General features: G+C 37.3%; 1 protein-coding gene across 2 annotated transcripts in view; it reads right to left on the bottom strand.

Moving 5' to 3' along the window:
• ndst3 (N-deacetylase/N-sulfotransferase (heparan glucosaminyl) 3) overlaps positions 1 to 22,627 on the bottom strand; it is a 62,748-nt gene that overhangs the window by 9,323 nt on the left and 30,798 nt on the right. For both annotated transcript variants that reach the window (XM_084401559.1, XM_084401560.1), the window contains 7 exons: positions 22,411 to 22,539; positions 6,704 to 6,886; positions 5,520 to 5,616; positions 4,819 to 4,942; positions 2,572 to 2,746; positions 590 to 760; positions 362 to 471 (listed from right to left, as the gene is read on the bottom strand). In XM_084401559.1, coding sequence (XP_084257685.1) covers positions 362 to 471; positions 590 to 760; positions 2,572 to 2,746; positions 4,819 to 4,942; positions 5,520 to 5,616; positions 6,704 to 6,886; positions 22,411 to 22,539 — 989 coding nt within the window. The remainder of the gene's footprint in view (positions 1 to 361; positions 472 to 589; positions 761 to 2,571; positions 2,747 to 4,818; positions 4,943 to 5,519; positions 5,617 to 6,703; positions 6,887 to 22,410; positions 22,540 to 22,627) is intronic.

The following is a 22,627-nucleotide window of genomic DNA, read 5'->3' as shown; positions in this document are numbered from 1 at the left end:
GCGCGTTGTGCACACGCTACATTGATTAAGGCCAAGCATGCGCCCTTAAAATAGCATATGAATAACATGCGTAACGCGTCACTGACTTTAAACAGTTTTTTTTTCGGTCAGTGGCGCAATTGTTTTCTAAACCTGTAAAATAGCATGAGGGAACATTTGCACTGGAACACGCCTCCTCTTTGCGCTGAACCGCCCCGGGGAGCGCAAGTGTATTTCTTAGTTAACCGACGTGCATCTGTGGAGGGAAAAGTCCGCTTTGCACGAGTGCAAAATAGGAATGATACATGAGTCGGTGTACAAAGTCAATTGCGCTGGGTGCAAGATAGGGCCCATGGTGTGTGTTTATATGTGTGAGCCTTACGTGAGTGCCTGGGAGTAGTTGTAATAAGGAGTGACACCCAGAAATTTCTGAAGCTCGTCCATCACTTTAGCTGGGTCATTCCTCAGTTGCTGTCCATCAATAATCATTAGCTACAGGAAGAGATAGAGAGAGACAGACAGAAGTAGAGGATTCAGAAAAATGTCCAAATAAAAGTCCTGAACTCAGCAATGGTTGGTTCAGAGTCGACCACTGACAGATGTGTGTTACCTGGTTTGGAGGGTAGTATGTGAGCCATCTCTCCAGGTGTGTGGCGTACAGTCCCGGTACGAGACAGCGGTTTTGGAGAGAGCGCAGCTCAGGTGGAGCGAGCTGGTCTGCTGAAATGACCTCATAGAAACTGAACTGCAATGCTGCTGGGTCCTCATGAGCCCTCTGATGCTGCCAGTGAGATTAAAACTACTTTAAAAACCAAAACCAACTACACAATGACTTAAATATCAGTATTTATTCTGAATCTGACTGGTCATCAATTGCAAATTGGTCAAATACTTTTGTATAATTGTAATATTGTTGTCTGTCTTGTTGTTAGGCCAATTATTTTTAACAATGTAATGGTCTATTTTTTTCCTCATCTGCAGATGATCTGCAAGTAAGATAATCCAATGATCCAATGAACTCAAAATAATATTTATTTATTAAGTAGCCATGTAATAAGCGAGATAATGTGCAGGGCTTAAATGGTATTTAATTAAATGTAATTAATGTTTCTTTAATACAGGATATGAGATTGCAATGCTTTTCTTTTCATGTGCTTGTGATGTGCAGTATAGCAGCTTCAAGCTGTGCCCTCCTGTGCATCCTGTTGATGACACAATCTCTAACTCGCGTTTACACCCGGTGATGTTATCACTCACACTTACACATATTCAATCTCTCCACAATATCACACATGAACATGTGCATGATTGGTTCCCATGTATATCCACCAAGCAAGGATACACAAACCCTGAGTGATTTCATGTATATAATATATACTGTATATCTACTACTTTTCACTAAAAGACTGAAAGGGTGTACTAAAGTATAAGAAAATATCAAACCTCTATAGGTCTGGAGAAGTCATGAGGACCTGCACAGGTATTTGTTTAAGCTCAACACCTTTGGTGTTGAGACTCTGCTTTTTGCTTCTTTTTTTTCAGGTTAATGGATGATTTTTGTATTTTTATTTTTTTTACAACTCAAGTTAACCCGTTTCTATTGGAAAAATCTTGCTCTCCTAAAGTTTACATGCGCATGACTTTCCGATTTACGTTAATAGTTTTGAATATTACTATGAATATAACATGACAATAGTATATTGAATATAAGACATGTTTTATGTAATTCCTTTATGGAATAATAAATGGGTTTAGTTTATTTTTATGCATTTATTAATCTGCACTTTACAGTATTTTCATTCTCATTCTCATGTACCTATCCTTTGCCTATCACATTAATGTTTTATGTATTCTGACGTATTTGTTTGACAGCTTGATTTTTCACAGCTGCCGATATTGAAAAGCAGAACGATTTTTGTCTGGACATGCGCATACATAAATGACTGCTCCATTACTCTGGATATTCCACAAAAGGCATTTACATGACCCAAAAGTCTGTCTACTATTGAAAAAATTAGGGTCGGTAAGATTTTAAAATGTTTTTGAAAGTCTCTTATGCTCACCAAGGCAGTAAAAATAGTAATATTGTGAAATATTATTACAATGTAAAATGACAATTTTCTATTAATATATTTTAAAATGACGGCAAAGCTGAATTTTTTTAAGCATCATTGCTCCAGTCTTCAATGTCACATGATCAACCCTTCTAATATGCTGTTGTGATGCTCCAGAAACATTTCTTATTATTATCATTATCAATGTTGAAAACAGTTGCTTAATATGTTTGTGGAAACTGTGATACATTTTTGGGGATTCTATGATGAATAGAAAGAACAACATGTATTTGAAATAGAAATCTTCTCCACCATTATAAATGTCTTTACAATCAAGTTTGATTTCACGTTTTTTTTCTTTAAAAGCACAGAGGCCAAACTTTTGTACGGTAGTGTACATAATCAAATTCTTGTGCATGTAAACATGATCAATGGCACTGATTTTCTTTTACTGTACAAGCAGTCTCTTTAATCCACCCACACAACTCTGATTGGGCAATTCTACTAGTCTTTGCTTTGTTATTGGTCAGTGTCGTACCTGGTACCAGCTGTACGCCCTGTCTGAAGGGTTGATCAGCAGAGTTAGGATCTTGGCTTTAGGCAGGAGAGCAGCGGCTCGTTTGGGCGTCTCCTCAGAAGGAAAGTAGTTTGCACTTTTCTCAAACAGGAAATCTGTGCTGACATTAGAGGGTATGGGAAAGAACTCCATGTACCTTTGAGAAGAGAGGTGTATTGAGTTAGAGAACGGTGGGACATTTTGCCATATCACATTTTGTCCGCTCCACTTTTTGAAATAGCTTGAGGCGAGAATATATCAGGGCCAATGACAAATAAGAGTTTCCTAGATAAGAAAAATGGACAAATCTTTTAGTTATTAATATCTATAAATAAGAAGATATTTCCCTAACACATTGAATACGGATGTACGGAGCCACTAATTAAGAATTCGTTCCCACAACTTATTTGTTCTAGATATGTTGTACTAATTTGTTATTACTACGACAAATTAATAAGTTGCCCCCCCTTATTATTTTTTTACACTTTGCTTTGCCCTGTCATAAATAGGTCAAATCATCTTAAAGGCAGGGTCGGCAGTTTTTTTCTAAAAAATCTTTTATCCAAATTTGTTTAAACTTTCTTTATATACCAATACATAATTAAAATGTAAGTACTCTGAAAAGGAGAGTATAAAAATCGAGTGTCTGTAGTCCTCTCAGGGCTGCAATAAACACAGCTACTTATTTCCATTCGGAACGAATGAAATGATTGGCTGGGCGACTGTCTACCACCCCTGCTGCTACAGGAGCTGCCCACATGCGCGCACCCGTTTGACTCGAGGAGGCGAAGAGGCACGGAAGCTAGGAAGAATCACAATTATGGTAGAGAAAGAGCAGTCAAAATTCCCAGTACCTGCATATACAGTCAGCGAAGGCAAACAAGGCAAAAAAAGGAACTAGTAAGGTAGAAAGGTAGGCTACTTGTCTCCGGAGTGTAACGTTAGTCCTCATCAGAGCCAACAGTGCTTTCATCGTGGAAGCTCTTACATGCAAAACACCGTATATGTTATGAATCCTACACGAAATTCACCTTCATCACAGTGTAACTGATGGTAATGGGAAAACGTGTGTATCAATGCAACCTGTTTTTAGCTTGTTACCGAATCAAACTCAATATATTTTAAACTTTACCAGTATCGATATTCTAGCTTGATAGTGAGTACTAACATCCATGTTAGTTGTTTATATTCATAATGATAAAGTTAGGTATTTTATTACATGTGATTCTGACATGATGTCACTACATGCACTGCGCTCCTCTGGTCGGCATCGCGCGTTCATGTGTTTTGGGGGCGTGGCTTTGGAAGGAGCCCAGAAGGGAGGGGGTGGGAGTGAATGGAATAAGTAGCTGTGTTTATTGCAGCCCTGAGAGGACTACAGACACTCGATTTTTATACTCTCCTTTTCAGAGTACTTACATTTTAATTATGTATTGGTATATAAATAAAGTTTAAAAAGTTTTTTTTTTTTTTTTTTTGTTGAAAAAAACTGCCGACCCTGCCTTTAAGAGATATTCTAAAAGACTTTCCCTAAAGAGGGTCCACTTTATGATGTAATTTTCTGTTTTATTTTCTGCATGTTAGGAGCACTATGACTTTGATTTTAGCACACACAATTCATATATTAATAATATTTTGATATTAGAAATGAAGAACTTAAGTCACAATAGCAATTCTGACAGAATTAGTTTTGTAAAAAATATTTGTAAACCTTTCTGATTGTAATATTATCATTTATATTTCAATTTAAATTTGGACATGAACCAATTCTCTATACTATGTAAGCTTGGTTCTGCAACAGAAAAAAGTCAGAATTGCGTGATATAAACTTGTGATATAAGAAATTGCGAGTTATAAACTCACAATTGTGAGATATAAACTCACAATTGCGAGAAAAAAGTCCCAATTATTAAAAAAAAGTCCCAATTCTGAATTTATTTCTCGCAGTTGCAAGTTTATATCTCGCAATTCTGACTTTAATTCTCGCAAATGCGAGTTTATATCTCGCAATTCAGACTTTATTAGATATATTTATCAAAATGTTAAATTATTAAATGTAAAATTAAATCAAGTTAAATTATTTGTGTATTATCTCATTAATATTCATGAGCTGCGTCTTCACCATTTTGTGACATCATAACCAGTGCATACTCAGCCAAAAACACCTGTGAAGAAAGTGAAACCCATGCACAAAAGTGTCTGGAGCACAAGCACATGTTTCACACCCACCAGTCGATGCCTTTGTGATAGTTGTTGGTGTTGAAAAACTGAACTTCCTCGAATGTTTTCACACTGGGGAAGTTGCTGGAGATGAAGGGATGCATGATCAGGAAGAGGTAGAGCGCTGTCGTGCCTGGTGAGAGAGAGAAAGAGATGAAGGGAGAAAGGAGGAGGGCAGAAGAGAACGGAAAAAGGAGGAGAAGTAAATCAACGCGCCCTTCCCCTGCTAATGATGAAATTATATCTGCAGCTGATAGCGCTGAAGAGAAACATTTCGGGCCAGGAGATTCAGCCCACAGACCAAGAAACTAAGAGACATGGGATCAATACCCCATTTACCTTATGGATTTTTTTTTTTTCTGAGTGTGTGTTGCGAGTTTGTGATACAGCAGGAAAGAAGATGAGTGCAGAGAGGAGAAGTGTTTAACAAGACAGTGTCTTGACACCAATCAAAACCTTACAGCCCCAAAACAGCGCTCTGTCTTTCCCTTGTTCTACCCTCAGCCCTCTGGGGATGTGTCTGTGTTGTTCTCCTCTCAAGCTCAACGCCCATGGTTGCACTTTCATCATTTCTAGCAGCACAAGGTGAGATATGAAGCAGGATCAAGGGGAACAGCGAAGCGAGGAGATACGTGCACACACACGGCTTTGAAGCCCTGCAAAAGGAAAGACGGAAGAAACAGGCTCTCGTAACAGAAGTACAGAATTACCTGTTTTCTGAGGCCCGACCACCATGAACTTGGGCAGCCTGTCGCAGGTCTTCTCTTTGGACCAGATGTCCTTATGCCGTTTATCATCACATGGGTTCTAAAAAAAACAACATCATAAATGGGTTCAGTCAAATCAATATATTATCTGTTAACAGATGCACGGAGACAGAGGACAGGTCATTGTCTGTAGCTCGATGCCTGTACAGTATATGGATCATCCTCGGGATCATATTCAGATATCATATGATGATATTAATAGATAATCTAAAAACCTATTCGGATGGAATTTGTTTTCAGGACATATAGTATGTCTGCACTGTAATTGTTACTGCAGTAATTTAATAAGCAATTTATGTCGAGTACAGGACAATATTAAATTCACTTGACATCTTTTTTGTAGTTCTATCAACACCTGTTAACACCTATATGCGGCATCTTTTAAATATAAAACAAAATTTGAACAACCACAGAAAAATGCTTGAGAAAAAGATGTTAAAATTGTGCAAAACCCCCATAAATCCAAGCGTCGTCCCTGTGAGAAGTTGTAAAGGGCAACTGTTCATTTTCTGGTGGCTTGTCATTGGTCAGTGTGCACTTGAGACATGGAGTGCTTGATGTACAGAGATAGTTACATAGCCTACAGGCCGCAGAGAGAAGGCTTTTTAACAACATGTCAATTTGCAAAGGACTGCTTTTCCCTGTGGTAACTTCTTGAGGACATTTTATGTAAGGTAAAGGATACTGTATTTAAGAAGTCTAAAAAAAATGTTAACTGGTCTAAAAAATAAAACAAATTAAATATAAAATAAAATGATTTAAAAATGTTTTTGAACGAGGTCTCTTATGCTCAACAAGGCTGCATTTATAAAAAAAATATATAGTACAAACAGTAATATTTTGAAATATTCCTACAATTGAAAATAAATGTGTTCTATTTTAGTATATTCTAAAATGCAATTTATTTTAAATTTATTTAAAAAAATGTAATTAATTGATGGCAAAGCTGAATTTTCCGCAGTCTTCATTTTCACATGATCCTTTAGAAATCCTTCTGATATTCTGATCTAATGTTCAAATATAATTTATAACCAGTTCTCATTAAACTATGGAAACTCATGACGTGTTAATCGTAAATAAATTCAAATATTTGAATTAAAGACAGTTTGTGCCTTTCTATGACTGACCTGCCATAGCGGGTGCCTCTGCTCCGGGAAGAGTGTGAAGTACTTGTGTGCGAGCTGCAGGGGAGGAAGTGTGTGTAGCCTCAGGTTGGTCCAGCATTTCAGGAAGTTAGCCAAATTGTTGAATGTATACAATCCCAAGCGGTCATTCCCATAGTTGGAGAGATGAGTCATAAATATACTGATCTACAGAGAGGAACAAAGAGAGAAACTTTTCATTCATCCATCATAAGTAAATGCTTAAATCTTTGCTACTATAACATTTAAGCTAATTTCAGCTATAGTGACAAATGTGAACGTGATGACCTTAGTTGTAATATCCCAGTGTTTCCTGTAGGTGGCAGTATTGTGTATATTAATGTTCAGGTCTTAAACCTTTGCTCCTCCATTATACTAACACCTTTTCTCATAACAGCATTAGAGGAGAGAGAAAACCATTTAAAAACAAACCAACCCACATTTGTCCATTTTAGTCGCATTAGTGCATGATTTTATTTGTCAAACATGTGTTGTAAACAGCCCAGCAGATGTTGAGGTGATGTTGATCATTTGGTTTGCTGGCATTGTTTGATAAAGGCTAAATGTCGCCTAGCAACCCTGTAAACTTCACTAGGGTGTGCTGATTTCCTGCGTCAGCCCCTTTATGGGGTGGTTCATGGCACCCCTGGGGCACATTCAATTACTGCAGGCCGATCAGCGGTCTTTCATATGAGGTAAGCCCAGCGGATGCGTCCACTTCATGTGGAGTGGAGCTGTAATTCTGATGTAATCCACTAGAGTAAGGTCATTCGTGGACAGTGTCTGTAGAGATTAGGATCAATACAATTAACAAGGGTCTGCTGAGAGTAGAGAAAAGATGAGAGGAGTGAGGGGGGAAAGACAAGAGAAAAAGGAAGAGTGGAGAAGTTTTATTGGGTCTCTATGCTTGACTGGTTTAGTAGGTTGCGTTGCAAGAGGAGAGGAGAGGGAATATGTGGCCTAGTTTAAAACACACACTCCCAGTAATGCCAGGCAGGGCCGTCGCTAAAATACACCCGACCCAGGGCAAAGTTTTTATGGCTGGTTCCCCTATTCACCCAGGTGCAATGAGATAGAGGCCCTTTTAGGGGCACCCCTCATCACAGGGTCCGGGACAACATTCCCAGTTGTCCCTCCTCAATGACGGCCCTAAAACAAGGCATCCTTCACTTCTACAATAATATCACATAAAATTACATATACTGATAATCAGCTTGATTGATATTTGTTTTACAGCTACTAATACGTAATCAGTCCTTTTATATTGGATTATCCCATTTAAAGTATGTAAAGTAATAGTACCAAACAATGCCATTAAGCACTGTGAATTTAACAGGAAACAATAGTGTTCAACGCTACACAAATGTAATGGCATTAAAAAAATAAAACTCTACCACTACTAATAAATATACACTACCACTCAAAGGTTTGGTGTCAGTGAGATTTTTAATACTTAATACTTTTACTCAGCAAGAACACAGAAAAGGCATTTAAAATATATATATTTTTAAGTTTCTAAATATTCATCAAATATTCCAGGGAAAAAAAAGTATATTTTGTGGAAACATGGAAATATTATCAGCATTGATGATAATATGCAAATCAGCATATTAAAATGATTTCTGAAGGATCATGTGACACTGAAGACTGGAGTGATGATGCTGAAAATTCAGCTTTTTCATCACAGGAATAAATTACATTTTAAAATATTTAAAAATAGAAAACAGTTATTGTATATTGTAATAACGCATAAATGAAAAGTTGTAAACGCAATAATGTAAACAATACTATTATTAATATTAATGTCAATTAAATACTGTATAAATAAAATACTAATAACAAATATTTATAATGGACATTATGTTTTTACCTTTGACTTTTATTTCTACTCTTTCACACATTACAAAGTAATTAAAAAAATCGGTTGTTCATTTCAATTATAAAAAACAATAACAGTCAATCTCTAATAAACACACAAGTACATGAACCAGCAAAACAACAAAAGACAGCAGAAGCAGCACAAACTTTACAGCTAACTAAGCATCCACTAGTTTTAGCAGAACTTTAGCACCGACATCAATTCATTTTCCACATAACTCCTACATTTATCATGAAATGAGATCTGCTATATTATATATATATATATATCTGTTTATTAAATTGAAGGTAAAAGAGAAGACTGTGATCCATTAGAACAGGCAGTCTCCTGTAAGCTGAAAGTGTTTTATAATCAGCCCGGATCTGGTTGGAGCGTGTAATGGACTCTGTATCAGGGTCTAAGTGCGGCTCCCTCAGAAGGTTGCAGTGGATGTGGTAGCGGCACAGCAATGCCAGAAGGCTTTGATTGATGGATGGGATGCTAGGTGACCGTGAGCAGGGCGGGGAATATTTATGGGATAATGAGACAAGTTTAGCTGCTTCTGTCACACTGGCATGCTTTATGCCGGACTGGTGTAACACACACTCTCGCGTACACACTCGCAGCCGCTGAATTCAATTTAACCCTCACGGGAAAACGAATGGGACCCGTGATATTAAAAAGATGTCAAGTATTATAAAGTATTTTGGTGGGATTGTGGTGAATGTTCGCCTTTGCTCCACACACATAAGAACACAGGCTTTTCCCATATATACAACATCAATCTGACCACTGAACGAGTTCTGCTGTACCACAAACAGACTGATCAAGATATGATTTATGCTGCGCTTTCAGCAATCAATAACAAACACACACATAGACTTTGTAAAATAGACACCAGAAAGCAACAACGCCTACACACACAGCCATAGGTCATATGATTCATTTTACCTAGCGCTAACAGCCAGGGCAAAGAAAGAGAGCAAGAAAAAAAAAAAGAGGTGAAAAAAAAAAGCATCCTTAAAGGATCTCAGGTCCAAAAGCATCTATCCTGCTTGTCCAACACACACTTGAGAATGCCAGCACAAGCTACCATTTTAACAGCTAAATTTGGACTACCTATTGAACACACACACACAAACACCGAGAGGATCTAAAGGGTTCCAAACAGATGTTCCTTCTGGAAGAGGTTCAGGACCTGACAGAATTATAAATCACTAGCCTGGAAAAGACATGAAAATTTAACCAGCAACACACACACACACACACACACACACACACACACACACACACACACACACACACACACACACACACACACACACACACACACACACACACACACACACACACACACACACACACACACACACACACACATCACACACACACACACACACACACACACACACACACATCACACACACACACACACACACACACACACACACACACACACACACACACACACACACACACCACACACACACACACACACACACACACACACACACTCACACACACACACACACACACACACACACACACACACACACACACCACACACCACACAAACACACACACACACACACACACACACACACACACACACACACACACACATCACACACATCACACACACACACACACACACACACACACACACACACACGCACACACACGCACGCACGCACGCACGCACACACAGCTCACCTTTGCACTTTGGCAGCTAGCGTTTCAGAAAGGTCTAAAATTGGGACGTGAAGTTCACACAAGTTGCTTAACAAATAGTACTTCGTTTGTAAGTACAGTTATTGTGAACTTATTTGGTTGCATCATTCCTTCTTAAAGCAAGACTTAGCTCTCTGTAATGTGTAGTCATGTAACATGATGTTTACCTTTATAAACCAACCATCTTCCAATTTCATTTCATCTTGTTGTATTTGATGTTTCAAACATCTTTTGCCTTACATAACGGTCAGTAGCAACAAAATTACATTTCCATTGAGTTTGAACAGAAGAACAGTGAATACAACACATAAATAATCATGAAATATAATAAATAGTATATTTAAATATCTAAATATAGCAAATATTAAAGAAATAAATATTCTAAACTCTATATATTAATAATATAAGTGGCAAAATATAAAAATGGAAACAGAATCAATCAATTTAAACATTAAACATTTAAAATTTAATTAGTATTTTTTGTGTTTAATTAAATCACAGTGAATTAAATTATTCTTTCTTATATTATAATTAATATAATATCAATATTATATATCATTATTATAATACAGGGGTGCGTTCTCCGAAACTACCTTAACGCTACGTCGTTCTTAAGTTGTACCTTAAGAAGTACCTTATCGTTAATACGTGTTTTCCGAAACCTTCTTAGTTAAGTATACCTTCTGTAAGTCATACGTTCGCAAGGTTGGTCTGGAGCGCTCTTAGCTATACCTTATCGCTGCTGACGGTTCATACCGCTAGTGGCCACCACTACGCAAAAAGTTTTTCTACATCGCAGTTTAATTACACATAGAAAATGTTATATGAACATTTAATATAAAATCTGATTTAGTATTAAAATTACATTTTTACTTTACTTTAAAATTTTACACATAAACTACTTAAGTTGTTATAGCCTACACCCAGAGTATGGAAGTGTTTTCATTAATAAAGTTTCCATACACTAATGGTTGTTAGCTTTTTTAATTACTATCCTAAGGCACATCAGCTGGCGAACCATTTGACAGAAAAGGCTTAGGAGTCTATATAAAGAAAGATGAGTTTACACAAACTTTATAGCTATGGCAGCGAGACAGCGAGTAGGCTACTTGTTTTAAATCAAAGACGTCCGCGGAGCCAGTTAGTGTATGTCAACTACATGGCTGGTGGATAATCAGCATACGTTGTGGAGAACATTATGGCCGTGAGGGTTTGGGATTGCACACTTGCTAAATTATAAACACATAGGCCTACTCATATTTATTTCTGCATGTACATATTTCAATGAGCCCCGATAAATGCAGTTTGTAGCTACTATTTCTAAAACGCTTCTTTATAAAGAACATTGTTTTCTCAATACTTTACCTATACCGCTGTGAAGGAAAGAGCGCACAATCGATCATCGAGGCATCGATATCAACCTATTCAGCGCCTCCACCATGGACAGCGCCTGCTAAGGTCGAACTTAAGAAGGTTTACCTTAAGCAACATCCTAAGGTATAGTTCGGAGAACACACGTAGGAAATGTATACCTGTAGTTAAGGTGTACCTTTTGAGTCTTCGTAGCGCGCTAAGAGACAACGTTATCGGAGAACGCACCCCTGATCCTTTTATTCCAAATGTTACTCTGGTACAAGGACAATTATTTTTTATTTTAGGTTATTTTTCAAAAGCCAGTTTCACGCTATACAATTTTGTCCACAATTTTGCCATCTGAGACACATTTTGTAGATTGTAAAAGATAAAGTTTATTGGTGCATCACAGAACTTCTCAGTAACCAGGCTAAGTTGTAACAAAGCTTGCTCACTGACTTGGACATTCAAACTAACAAACACACACGATCCAAAACATACTGTAAGAGCAGGTAAAGTTAAACTTTTCTTCATTCCCCAATAAGCAACAATCAATTTTACTAGAAAACTAAAATGTTATACTGTTAATTGTGTATTCTAGTCAGTTCACCATGCATAATAAACCAGTTTTAATGTTGTATATACTTTTAATAGTCTCAACATAAATGTTTATTCTACTGTTCTATTCAATTCTGTTCTATACAGTACACCTGCAAAATCCAACTTGATCTCTTTTTTCTGTTCTATGTAGTATTAATCTTGACCTACTTGTTCAGATCGGCGCAACATGATTATCACATGTACACGGGTAATGACTTGGCCTGCATGGCATTAACACACACACACACACACACACACACACACACACACACACACACACACACACACACACACACACACACACACACACACACACACACACACACACACACACGCACACAGTTAGGTTTTCATGTTTTAGGGGGACTTTCCATAGACATAATAATAAAGTACAGATAGTATATTCTATCCACTTACACTAAACAAAAAATGATCTCTGTATAATATCAGTTTTAAAATGCAAGATATTTAAAGTGTACCTAAGTATACTTGCAATAGTTTCACTTTAGCATAATCATATACACAGTATAGACCTTATGTAGCCCCGCCCCTTTTCAGCGCTGCGCTCGTTGTCTTTTGACTTCCGGTCTGTATTTTCACAGCGATCTTGCGTATTTATGAATGAATGAATGTTTTAAAATCTTCCCGGTCTATACTGACATTTGTTTAGACATCTGCTTTAAACATTACAATCCTCATGATAACTTTCATTAACTTTACATTATGTAAATCCACTTCAAAAGCGAATTACTCCTGGACAGCAATGCCATAGAAATATACAGAGCGACCGCAAAAACGGAAGTTCAAAGACAATATTCTATAAATGGCGGTGCCCTCGTTTCTCTGGCGCATAAGGTCTATACTTTAGTTAAGTATAGCTTTAGTGTGACCTCAGCACTATTTCTGGATAACTAAAGTGCATTAAATACAAAATTAAATGTTCTAATGTAGCAGAGTTTAAGTATACCAATTTAGTATACTAAAAGTACAATGGCAGGGTATTTTGATAAAGTACGTTAATATGTAAATGTATTTGTAGTATACTTAGCATAAAATTAATGTATTTCAAATATATATTTTTTATTAAAGATACATTATTTTTTTAAAGATCTGACATTCACTTCCCCTCTGAAAGCTATCCCAAAAGACTTGGACTCTTATCATACATTTATGGCACGTTGACAACTTTTTTGTTGTTGAAAGCTTCAGTCCAGTGTAACTTCATGATTAAAAACGGTAAAATTCATGATTTTGCATTTCCACCAAAAAAGGTTTAACAATTCAGGAGTGCAAGAATGGGAGAATTTTCATGTTTGTATATTCTGATGTGTAACCTATAACTGATTTTTCACTGCTAAATGTATTGAATGATACTTTTAATATATATTCAAAAACAGTGGTGTTTGTGGCCATCTTGGTGTTTGTATCATACTCTAACTTTCTCTAAGCAAGCGTAGCTTAATAAGACTCAAAATCAGACACAGACACCCCCCATCGGCTCATTTAACAGGAGAGTCCAGCTGGAAAATTTCAGCCTCAAGTATCATTTCTCTCTCTCTTTCTGTCCTTTACTCAGACACAAACAAACATATACTCCCTCTCTCCTTTTCTCTGATTGGACATCCTTCTTTTTCTTGTACAAACTGTTTAGTTCCCCTTATAGTCTCTCTTTCTCTCAGTCTCTCACAAGTTCTTTGACAATTATCCATTATCAGGATAATTGAAAGGTGACATCAACATATAATGATGTCAGCTGAATTTGTTGTGTTGCTCTTAAAGGAATAGCTCACCAATTTTTTTTAATTCATCACCCTCATGTTGCTTTAGTCTCCAATATTTGTTTTTCCGTGAAGAATAAAATCTTTTAAGAATTATTTTTGATGCAAGTTTATAAAGACCACAGTGTTTCCAATTAATTACCTAGAAGAATATTTTTACCCTTCTCATAATAACATAAAAGATCACTGAAGTCGCAAAGATCACAATGTCTATCGCCTTCGATTTCGCAAAGCATCTATAAATCGAACTAAAATCAAAATGATGAAATGTCATAAACGGTGCGATTTAATAAGTATATAGTCTGTTGTGCTGCGTGTTTCAGAGTGATGCAAGGCGCTGTTTCCATTTACACGTGAGCAGCTCATGATCCAATATTTACATGCGTGCAGCTCATAATCTGGTGTTTTCAGTGTCTCAGAGTGGCTAAGTTCAGAGTAATGCAGTAATGCAACGTGTACCAGCTGTGCTTTATTTTTGCGTTTTTGTGGACAGATGATTACAGCATTTTACTAGATTTATAATGAGAAGTGTTTGTAAACCTGTTGTCATAGAAGCTTAAAGGTCTCCCTGCAGTTTTCTACCAAATTGAAATCTTCAACTTTTGCAAGTAAAGAAATTAAGACAGAAATAAGTATTGTAATTTTTACTAATATATACTTAAAGGTAAAATATCCCATAATCTCAAGGCCAGTGTTATATATTTTGTTAAGTTGATTACTTACAATATCCCAAATGTTTCCAACTATTTTTAAATCGTGAGAAAATTGCGATTTTAACCAAGGAAACGGGGCGTTAGAGCAGGGGGGAGCTGGGAGTCGCCAGTCAATTGCGTCATTTCCGCGTTACCCTCGGTTTCCGCTCGTACTGCGTGGAGTCCTGGACAAATGCGGAAGTTGTAGTTGTAGCGTCTATCAAGCAACAAACGTTAGCTTGTTTCGTGCAGTCGTTATGGAACACAATTATTCTTTATCGATTGCAGCTGGTTCTGTCGACAAAGCATGCTTAATTTTATATTTTCCAAATGTAGCATTCGGTAATAGTTATGTTTATGTAAGGGAAGTATATATTGCTTTAGATTTGTGTTTAGTTTATTGACATTGTTTATCACGTCTGGTGTTTATGGCCATGTAAATAAATATAGCATGTGTTATACATAAAGATTAATCAGTATTTTGGCAAATGATGTGGGTAACGTTATGTTCGAATGTACTTTTACAACAATTGTTTAGAACACGTAAAACTGCGCCGCGTTATCACAACAATGAATTAGACATACAGTAACATCTATGATAACCAATTTAGTATTAAACCTTACTTTTCTTGCGGTTAATTCATTTTAATGAAATAAAAGTGTGATGAGGTTCAAGAGTCAGGAAGGAAGAAGACAGGGGTCGGCGTGACTGGGACTCGTACTTTATTAAAATAAAACAAAACAAACAAAAGTCGCACACAACGCGCATTCACCGTGGCAACCGCGACGGCACAAAACAGTTCAAAAATGAGAGCTCGGATCCACCGGTTTTCTTTCTCTGCGTCCAATTTTCTCTTCAGTCTCTCTCTCGTTCCAGCGCGCGGCTTATAAGCGGTCTCTCCACGCGGATCACTGCAATAAGACACAGGTGTTCGTCATTTGCACTTGACCTACTTGCTCGTCTCTTCTCTCTCCCATTACAGACCGCGCTGAACCACGCCCCCCTCGCCACAAAAAGCATGTCATTATAAAAAAAGAACTCATCCATGAACATGATTTTTCGATTCCCGTCTGACTGATTTACATCCACGGTGGAGTTTAAAACGACAGTTCCCATCATTCCACGCTCCTTCACATCGTCATCAAGCTACGCCGTTGTTGTTGTTTGGAATGTAGCGCCCTCTAGCGGCAAAAAATTATTGCATATTTTAGCTTTAATATGAAATACTTTAATTTTATTTTACAGTGCAATTGTATTACAATAGCAATATGATGATGATAATAATGGGCATGAACGAGGGTAAAATGGAGTGTCAAAAACAGTGTTCTCCCCTTACGTTATGCTCTGTTAACCTGATGTTCTCAAGCAAAGCACAGCACAGCTCTCTCTCTCTCTCTCTCTCTCTCTCTCACACACACACACACACACACACACACACACACACACACACACACACACACACACACACGCACACACACACACACACACACACACACACACCTCATTTCAGAGAGAGGACCTCAATAATGAATGGGCAGATAAATGAGTTTCCATTAAAGCCCTCTGGACAAGGAGACAAAGAAGGCACAAGGCATGGTGGAATTTTTTTCTTTTTCACTTCAATCAATGTTATACTAATGTTTTTTTTTTCAATATAATAACAATTTTATCACTGCCATAAAATGTTTAATCGATGCTACTGAACGAAGAGAAGAAAAGAGTGATGTATGTCATTAATAAGTAGTGCTGTGTCTTCATGTTAACAGTGATTCATTTTAACACAGAAGAATGTGGCTGTGATGAATAAATCAAAAAGCCTACGGTCAGATTAATGTATGTATGTGATGGGTTTGAGTTTAATGTAGAAAGACAGAAGTGTGATCATGTTCCTGGTAATGTGCATCTACAGAACTCTCACAGCACTTTTTAAGCACAATAGTAGTTTGGATGCTTATTGTAGAAGAATATTCAAACAAGATCCACAAAGGAATCTAAATCTTGTCTGCTTTATCTTCCTTCATTCAGTGTGATGTTCTAATTGGACAGGAAGTGTTGCTTGGAGATGAAAGACTCATGTTTAATTTACTAGACATGGAATCCGGACTCTAAAGTCATGACCACACAACCTCCTCCTCATATTACCTGCATTCCAGTCTCCGCATTCAACGCATTCAATAATTACCACACGAAACATTTAGCATTGCTGCTAGTTATTTATAATATATCTATATTAAGTGGATTGTAATTATATAAAATTATAATATCATATTAATTAACATTTAATTATTGATTTTAATTCCTCAGAGATTTTGGTCCATATTGACATGATAGCATCACGCAGTTGCTGCAGATTTGTTGGCTGCACATCCCTGATCCGAATCTCCAGTTCCACAACATCCCAAAGGTGCTCTATTGGATTGAAATCTGGAGACTGTGGAGGCCATTTGAGTACAGTGAAGTCATTGTCAAGTTCAAGAAACCAGTTTGAGATGATTTGAGCTTTGTGAAATGGTGCGTTATTTTGCTGGATGTAGCCATCACAATATGGGTACATTGTGGTCATAAAGGCATGGACATGGTCAGCAACAATACTCAGGTAGGCTGTGGCATTTAAACAATGCTCAATTGGTAGTAAAGGGTCCAAAGTGTGCCCACAAAATACCCCTCACACCATTACACCACCAGCCAGCCTGAACTATTGATACAAGGCTGGATGGATCCATGCTTTCATGTTGTTTAGGCAAAATGCTGACCATATAATCTGAATATTGCAGCAGAAATTGAGACTTATCAGATCAGGTAATGTTTTTCCAATCTTCTATTGTCCAATTTTAGTAAGCCCATGCGAACTGTAGCATCAGGAGTGGAACCCGGTGTGATCTTCTGCTGTTCAGAGATGCTTTTCTGCATACAGTACCTCAGTTGTAACGAGTGGTTATCTGAGTTACAGTTGCTTTTCTATAAGCTCAAACCAGTCTGGCCATTCTCCTCTGACCCTGGCATCAACACGGCATTTTCGCCCACAGAACTGCTGATAAATTCTCTTTTTCGGTCCATTCTCTGTAAACCCTAGAGATGGTTGTGCATGAAAATCCCAGAAGAGCAGCAGTTACTCAGACCAGCCTGTCTGGCACCAACAACCATGCCATGTTCAAAGTCACTTTAATCACCTTTCTTCCCCATTCTGATGTTTAGTTTGAACTTCAGCAGATGGTCTTTACCATGTCTTCATGCCTGAATACATTGAGTTCCTGCCATGTGATTGGCTGATTAGATATATGCGTAAACGAGCAGTTGAACCGGTGTACCCAAGTGGCCGGTAAGTGTATATATTACAACAATTGCAGCTCTTTTTATTGGTTTTACGAAAATCCCAATCATTTGTGCACCATTTTCCCCAAACACAACAAACAAAACTCTGCTATTTGTTAAATTCTCAGTTGCACTTGGAATGTTCTCAATTAGCCACAATAAATATTGTTAATAAATAAATGAGTTAGTCACACACAACACAGGAAATGCAAATTTCCTAATTGTTTACACAGCTATCTCAATTACAAAACCTATAAAAGGGGAAAAGAAAAATGACAAGAAAAAGAAGAATGGGAAAAGGAAGAAATGTATGAGTGAGAGATTTTGGAGAGGGTAGAGGAAGGGTAATATTGAGAGGGAGAGGAACAGTGGAAGAGGTAGAAAGAGACGAGGGGAAAGGAATAGATGGTATAGGAAGAGGAGATGGAGCAAGAAGAGTTGAGGATTTAGGAGAAGCAAGAAGAGCTGAGGATGTAGAAAGAGGGGTAGAGGGTGAAGAGATGGTAGAGTGGAAGGCAATGGTATTAGTGCAAAGAAAATATAAGACATGGACAGAGGGGAAAGGAAGAGCAAGGTGTAAGAGGAGGAAGGAGAGATAGAAGGATAGGGTACAGACAGGTTTCAAATTAAATCAGCACCACCCTAATTGACCATGTCATAAATTAAGGTCTTTCCTTGAGGGAAGCTGGACAGAGAGTTTAGCCCAATATAAACATTGTGCAACAGTCAATGTCCCTGGACAACAAGTGCTGCAATCCAATGGTGTTGTGGCACACAGCGCTGTCTTGAGGACGCACAACACAGAAAAGCTTCTACATTTTTTAAACTCCCTCAATGAAATCCGCTTTCCGCAGGGTGATCAGGAGCAAATTGAGCAAAATTCTGTAGTTGTTTGGGACAATTTCCAATTGAACCATTCAGCACTGCTGCAAGAGTGGTTTGAGCATCACCCACATTTCAGGATGGTCTTCCTTCCAGCATATTCTCCTCTTGAAGACGAAAATTATATGATCACAACCCTTACAACCAAGTAAGGCCCTGATCACACCTAACGCGTTTTTCAGGTTCGAAAACGCGAGGCACACAGCACTGCCCCATCACACAGAACAAGCAGTGCGCTGCGTTTTTTATGTTGCTAGGCAACCACTGAAACAGCTGTCCTGTCAGTCAAGTAAACGTCAAATCAGCCTTTTATTAACTTTATTTACTTTCTGTTAACATTGTGGTAGTTACGGTTTGTGAAGTCGTTAAGCTCTTGGTAACCCGCGAGAGCACCACAAGTTTATCCTCCATCATCGCACTCTCCGGGCGTTCAAGCAACTGTAGCTTTCATCACTAAAACGGAAGGCCCGCCTCTCCATTCATTCGATTGGACCGCGGAAAAAATCGCAGTGACGTCGGACTCTTTTTCCGCTCGGAGTTGCTTTTTTTCAACTGCAAAAACGTCATAAACAGCATAAACAGCGCGCAGAACGCTCACTGCCATAGGAAAACAATTGAACAAAGGCGCCTCTCGCTGCAAAAAACGCGTCAGGTGTGATCGGGGCCCAAGTCTTCTTCTAGCGATGGAAGAGGCCTGTGGAGAAGTTGAGGCACCAGAATGGATCCAGCATTCACTGCTTTTTTTCCCCACAACTCGTGAAAATTTATGCTATGATGTTGAAGAACTTCTTTGACCAGATGTTAATTAGAGGCAAAATCTATAAGGTTAACTGATTCAATGATTGCAGTACATTTATTTATTTTATTTTATTTTGTAAAATTGGCCGGTAAAATTCATCGTTATACAACTAAATTCGTCATTAAAGAACTTAGAAGAATACGATTAAAGAACACGAAAAACATGTATTTTCATTCATGTATTTGTGTATCTACAGCTGAATTTGTTATCAAATCTACAGAGAACACACTTGTAGTTTTGATGTTAGCCTACTATTCATTTTTGATAAATGCATTACTAGAATAAAATTCAGTGCTTCATTATGCAGTAAAACTTAACTGTTGGGCCAAAATAAGAGTGTGTTTAGAGCTGTGTTAATTGTTTTGAGAGCAACTACATTCATTTGGAGAAATGTGTCAAATCCATTGAGAAAAACTGTAATATATAAAGCTTTTAAACTGACTAAGCTTACGTGTATTTTTTTAAGCTGTTTGTAAGCGTGTATAAATTATTATTTAAATTAAGTTGATTCACATGCATTGATATACTAAGGTTTATAGAGTTAAATGCAAACTCTGGATCAAACCCTGGTTTGACAGAGAACATTTATACCAAGCGTTTGTATGTTTTTGTCAACTCTAAATATAGCGGCAGCCAGTCTCCCATAGAGGCTGAGTAGAGGGAGTAAAAGCTGACGCGTTTCAACTGCAAATCCAGGTGGTTTATTGTAATAATGAAGAGAACAGCAGTACGTTGAATGATGACGGTAAAATAAGAAAATATGCAATGAAAAACAGAAAGTGAGCCTCCCAGCTACTCACCCCCTTCCTCCATGCTATCCATACGCAAACTAACAGGTAATATGCACCTATACCAAGTGACGTAACAAACTGGACGTAAAAATTTCAAAATAAAAGACATCAGCATACCTGGAACCTACACTCCAGCCCCTGATTATTACACTAAACTTACTCTGAGTTTGTTTAACGAGCTTCATGCAACAGGCCTGTGATATTCAACAAGTTGTTTCTCATTCACAAAATAATCCATGATTAAAATAATCCACATTCACCATAAAAAAATAACTGAAAATGAAAGATTTATATATTAAAAAAGATACATTATAATGTAAAAATTAAAAGTGAAGACTGTATTTTTCAATTTTAAATCAAATCACTGATAGAAAATAATTAGACAAAAAAGTTTGATGGCCAAATGTTTATAGTAACTGGCTTATGATGCTGAATTTAAAATATAAATTCAATATACAAGTAAATAATGCACTGATCCACACTACCAAAAAGCCAAAAAGAGAAATTATTCTCAGTATCTCTTTCTCATCGGATCCTCTTTTATTCAGACAAACACTTAACACACTATTAACACACTATCACACGTTGTAGGCTTTGGCAAGGTAAGTGTGAAGTGAACAATCTTATTCCACACAGAGTGAATACAATATACTACATCTTCACACCTCCATATCTCCTTATGTTCCTTTCACCCACCCTCTCTCTATTTGTGTCTGTGGGTTGTTTATTATTGCTGGTATAAGCAGATGACCAGGATCTTTGTGAACATGAGAACACACAATCTCTGATTACATTCAGCTTGTTTTTCAGGTCAGTGCAGTATCATGGGAATGAGTCAACCCTTAGAAATTGCCTTTAGCAAAAGGAGAAGATACACACGGATGATTTCTTCACACACACAAACATCCAGAGTATGACTTTCTAAACATTACATTTTCTTACCTTATACACATAAAGGCAGCACAGGATGTTAGCCATTCACAATACAGTATCCATACATCAGTCAATCTACAGTATACATTAATGCTCCACAGCTGTTCTTCAGGACTTTAAGCATCAGTGTTATTTTAGTAGTATTTATATACTATTATAGTATTTATTAACATTTTTAATTACATTTTTAATATTTTCAGCTTTAATTTTTATTGTAGTTTAATTTTAGTCATTTTGTTACGTGCTTTTTTCAAAATTCTTTTGAAACTTTTTTCTATTTAGCTGTATTTTTCAGTGTTATTTTTATTACTTTTATTACTATTACTTTTTTTTTATATATATTTTTATTTAATTTTATTTCAGTCTTATTCCAATTACTGAAAATTATTTGTAATAGTTTTAGTTATAATTTTGTTTATCAATAACAACAACAGACTCAACACAGCAACAAATCTGATCATAGTACATAAGTACACCACAGATTTGTCCCAAAATTGCATGCACGACCTTTGCCATGGGAAGCATTTTCTATTAAAATTTAACAACCCCTTTTTGCTACCCAAACTATGTATTGCCATATGGTTAGATGCATTATTTTGTTCCTGCAGTCTGTGACCCTATCAGGACAGACCTGTGACTCAATTTTGGGTCGTAACCCACTAGTTGAGAAGCACTGATTTAATGTATAAACACACAGCACACATAGTACACGACAGTATACACACTATTGTTTTTCATTTCGCTGCTGATTCAAGCAGGGCAGAGTTTCAACATAAGAACAGTGATTCATGCTGGGAGAACAAATCTATAAGCAACACTAACATGGAAACCCAGCGAGAGAAAAGAGGGGGGCATGAGGACAGAATAAGACAGAGAAAAACAATACAGCAGGCTGATAGGATGAAATGAGCAGAGACAACAGGGAATAGAGGTATGTGTGTGCCTGTGTGTTTTACACTTACAGGGTTGAGCAGGACAGTCAAAAACAGCTCTCCTCCTCGTACGCTTTTGTCCAGTTCTTTAGGGCCTCCCGGATATTCTTTATAGAAGATGGTGTGTGTGAATAAGCCGCATGTCTGGCGGGGCAGCACCTGCTCACACACAAACACACACACACATAGAGTTTTAGACTACAAAGGTTAGTCAACACAGTTCAAACCCTGCTTTGTATTCGAAAAA

The sequence above is a fragment of the Rutilus rutilus genome, assembly GCF_951802725.1.
Source record: "Rutilus rutilus genome assembly, chromosome: 2".
Taxonomy (NCBI): Eukaryota; Metazoa; Chordata; class Actinopteri; order Cypriniformes; family Leuciscidae; genus Rutilus; species Rutilus rutilus.
The sequence above is the reverse complement of the archived record's forward strand: the minus strand, read 5'-3'. Positions and strand labels throughout refer to the sequence as shown.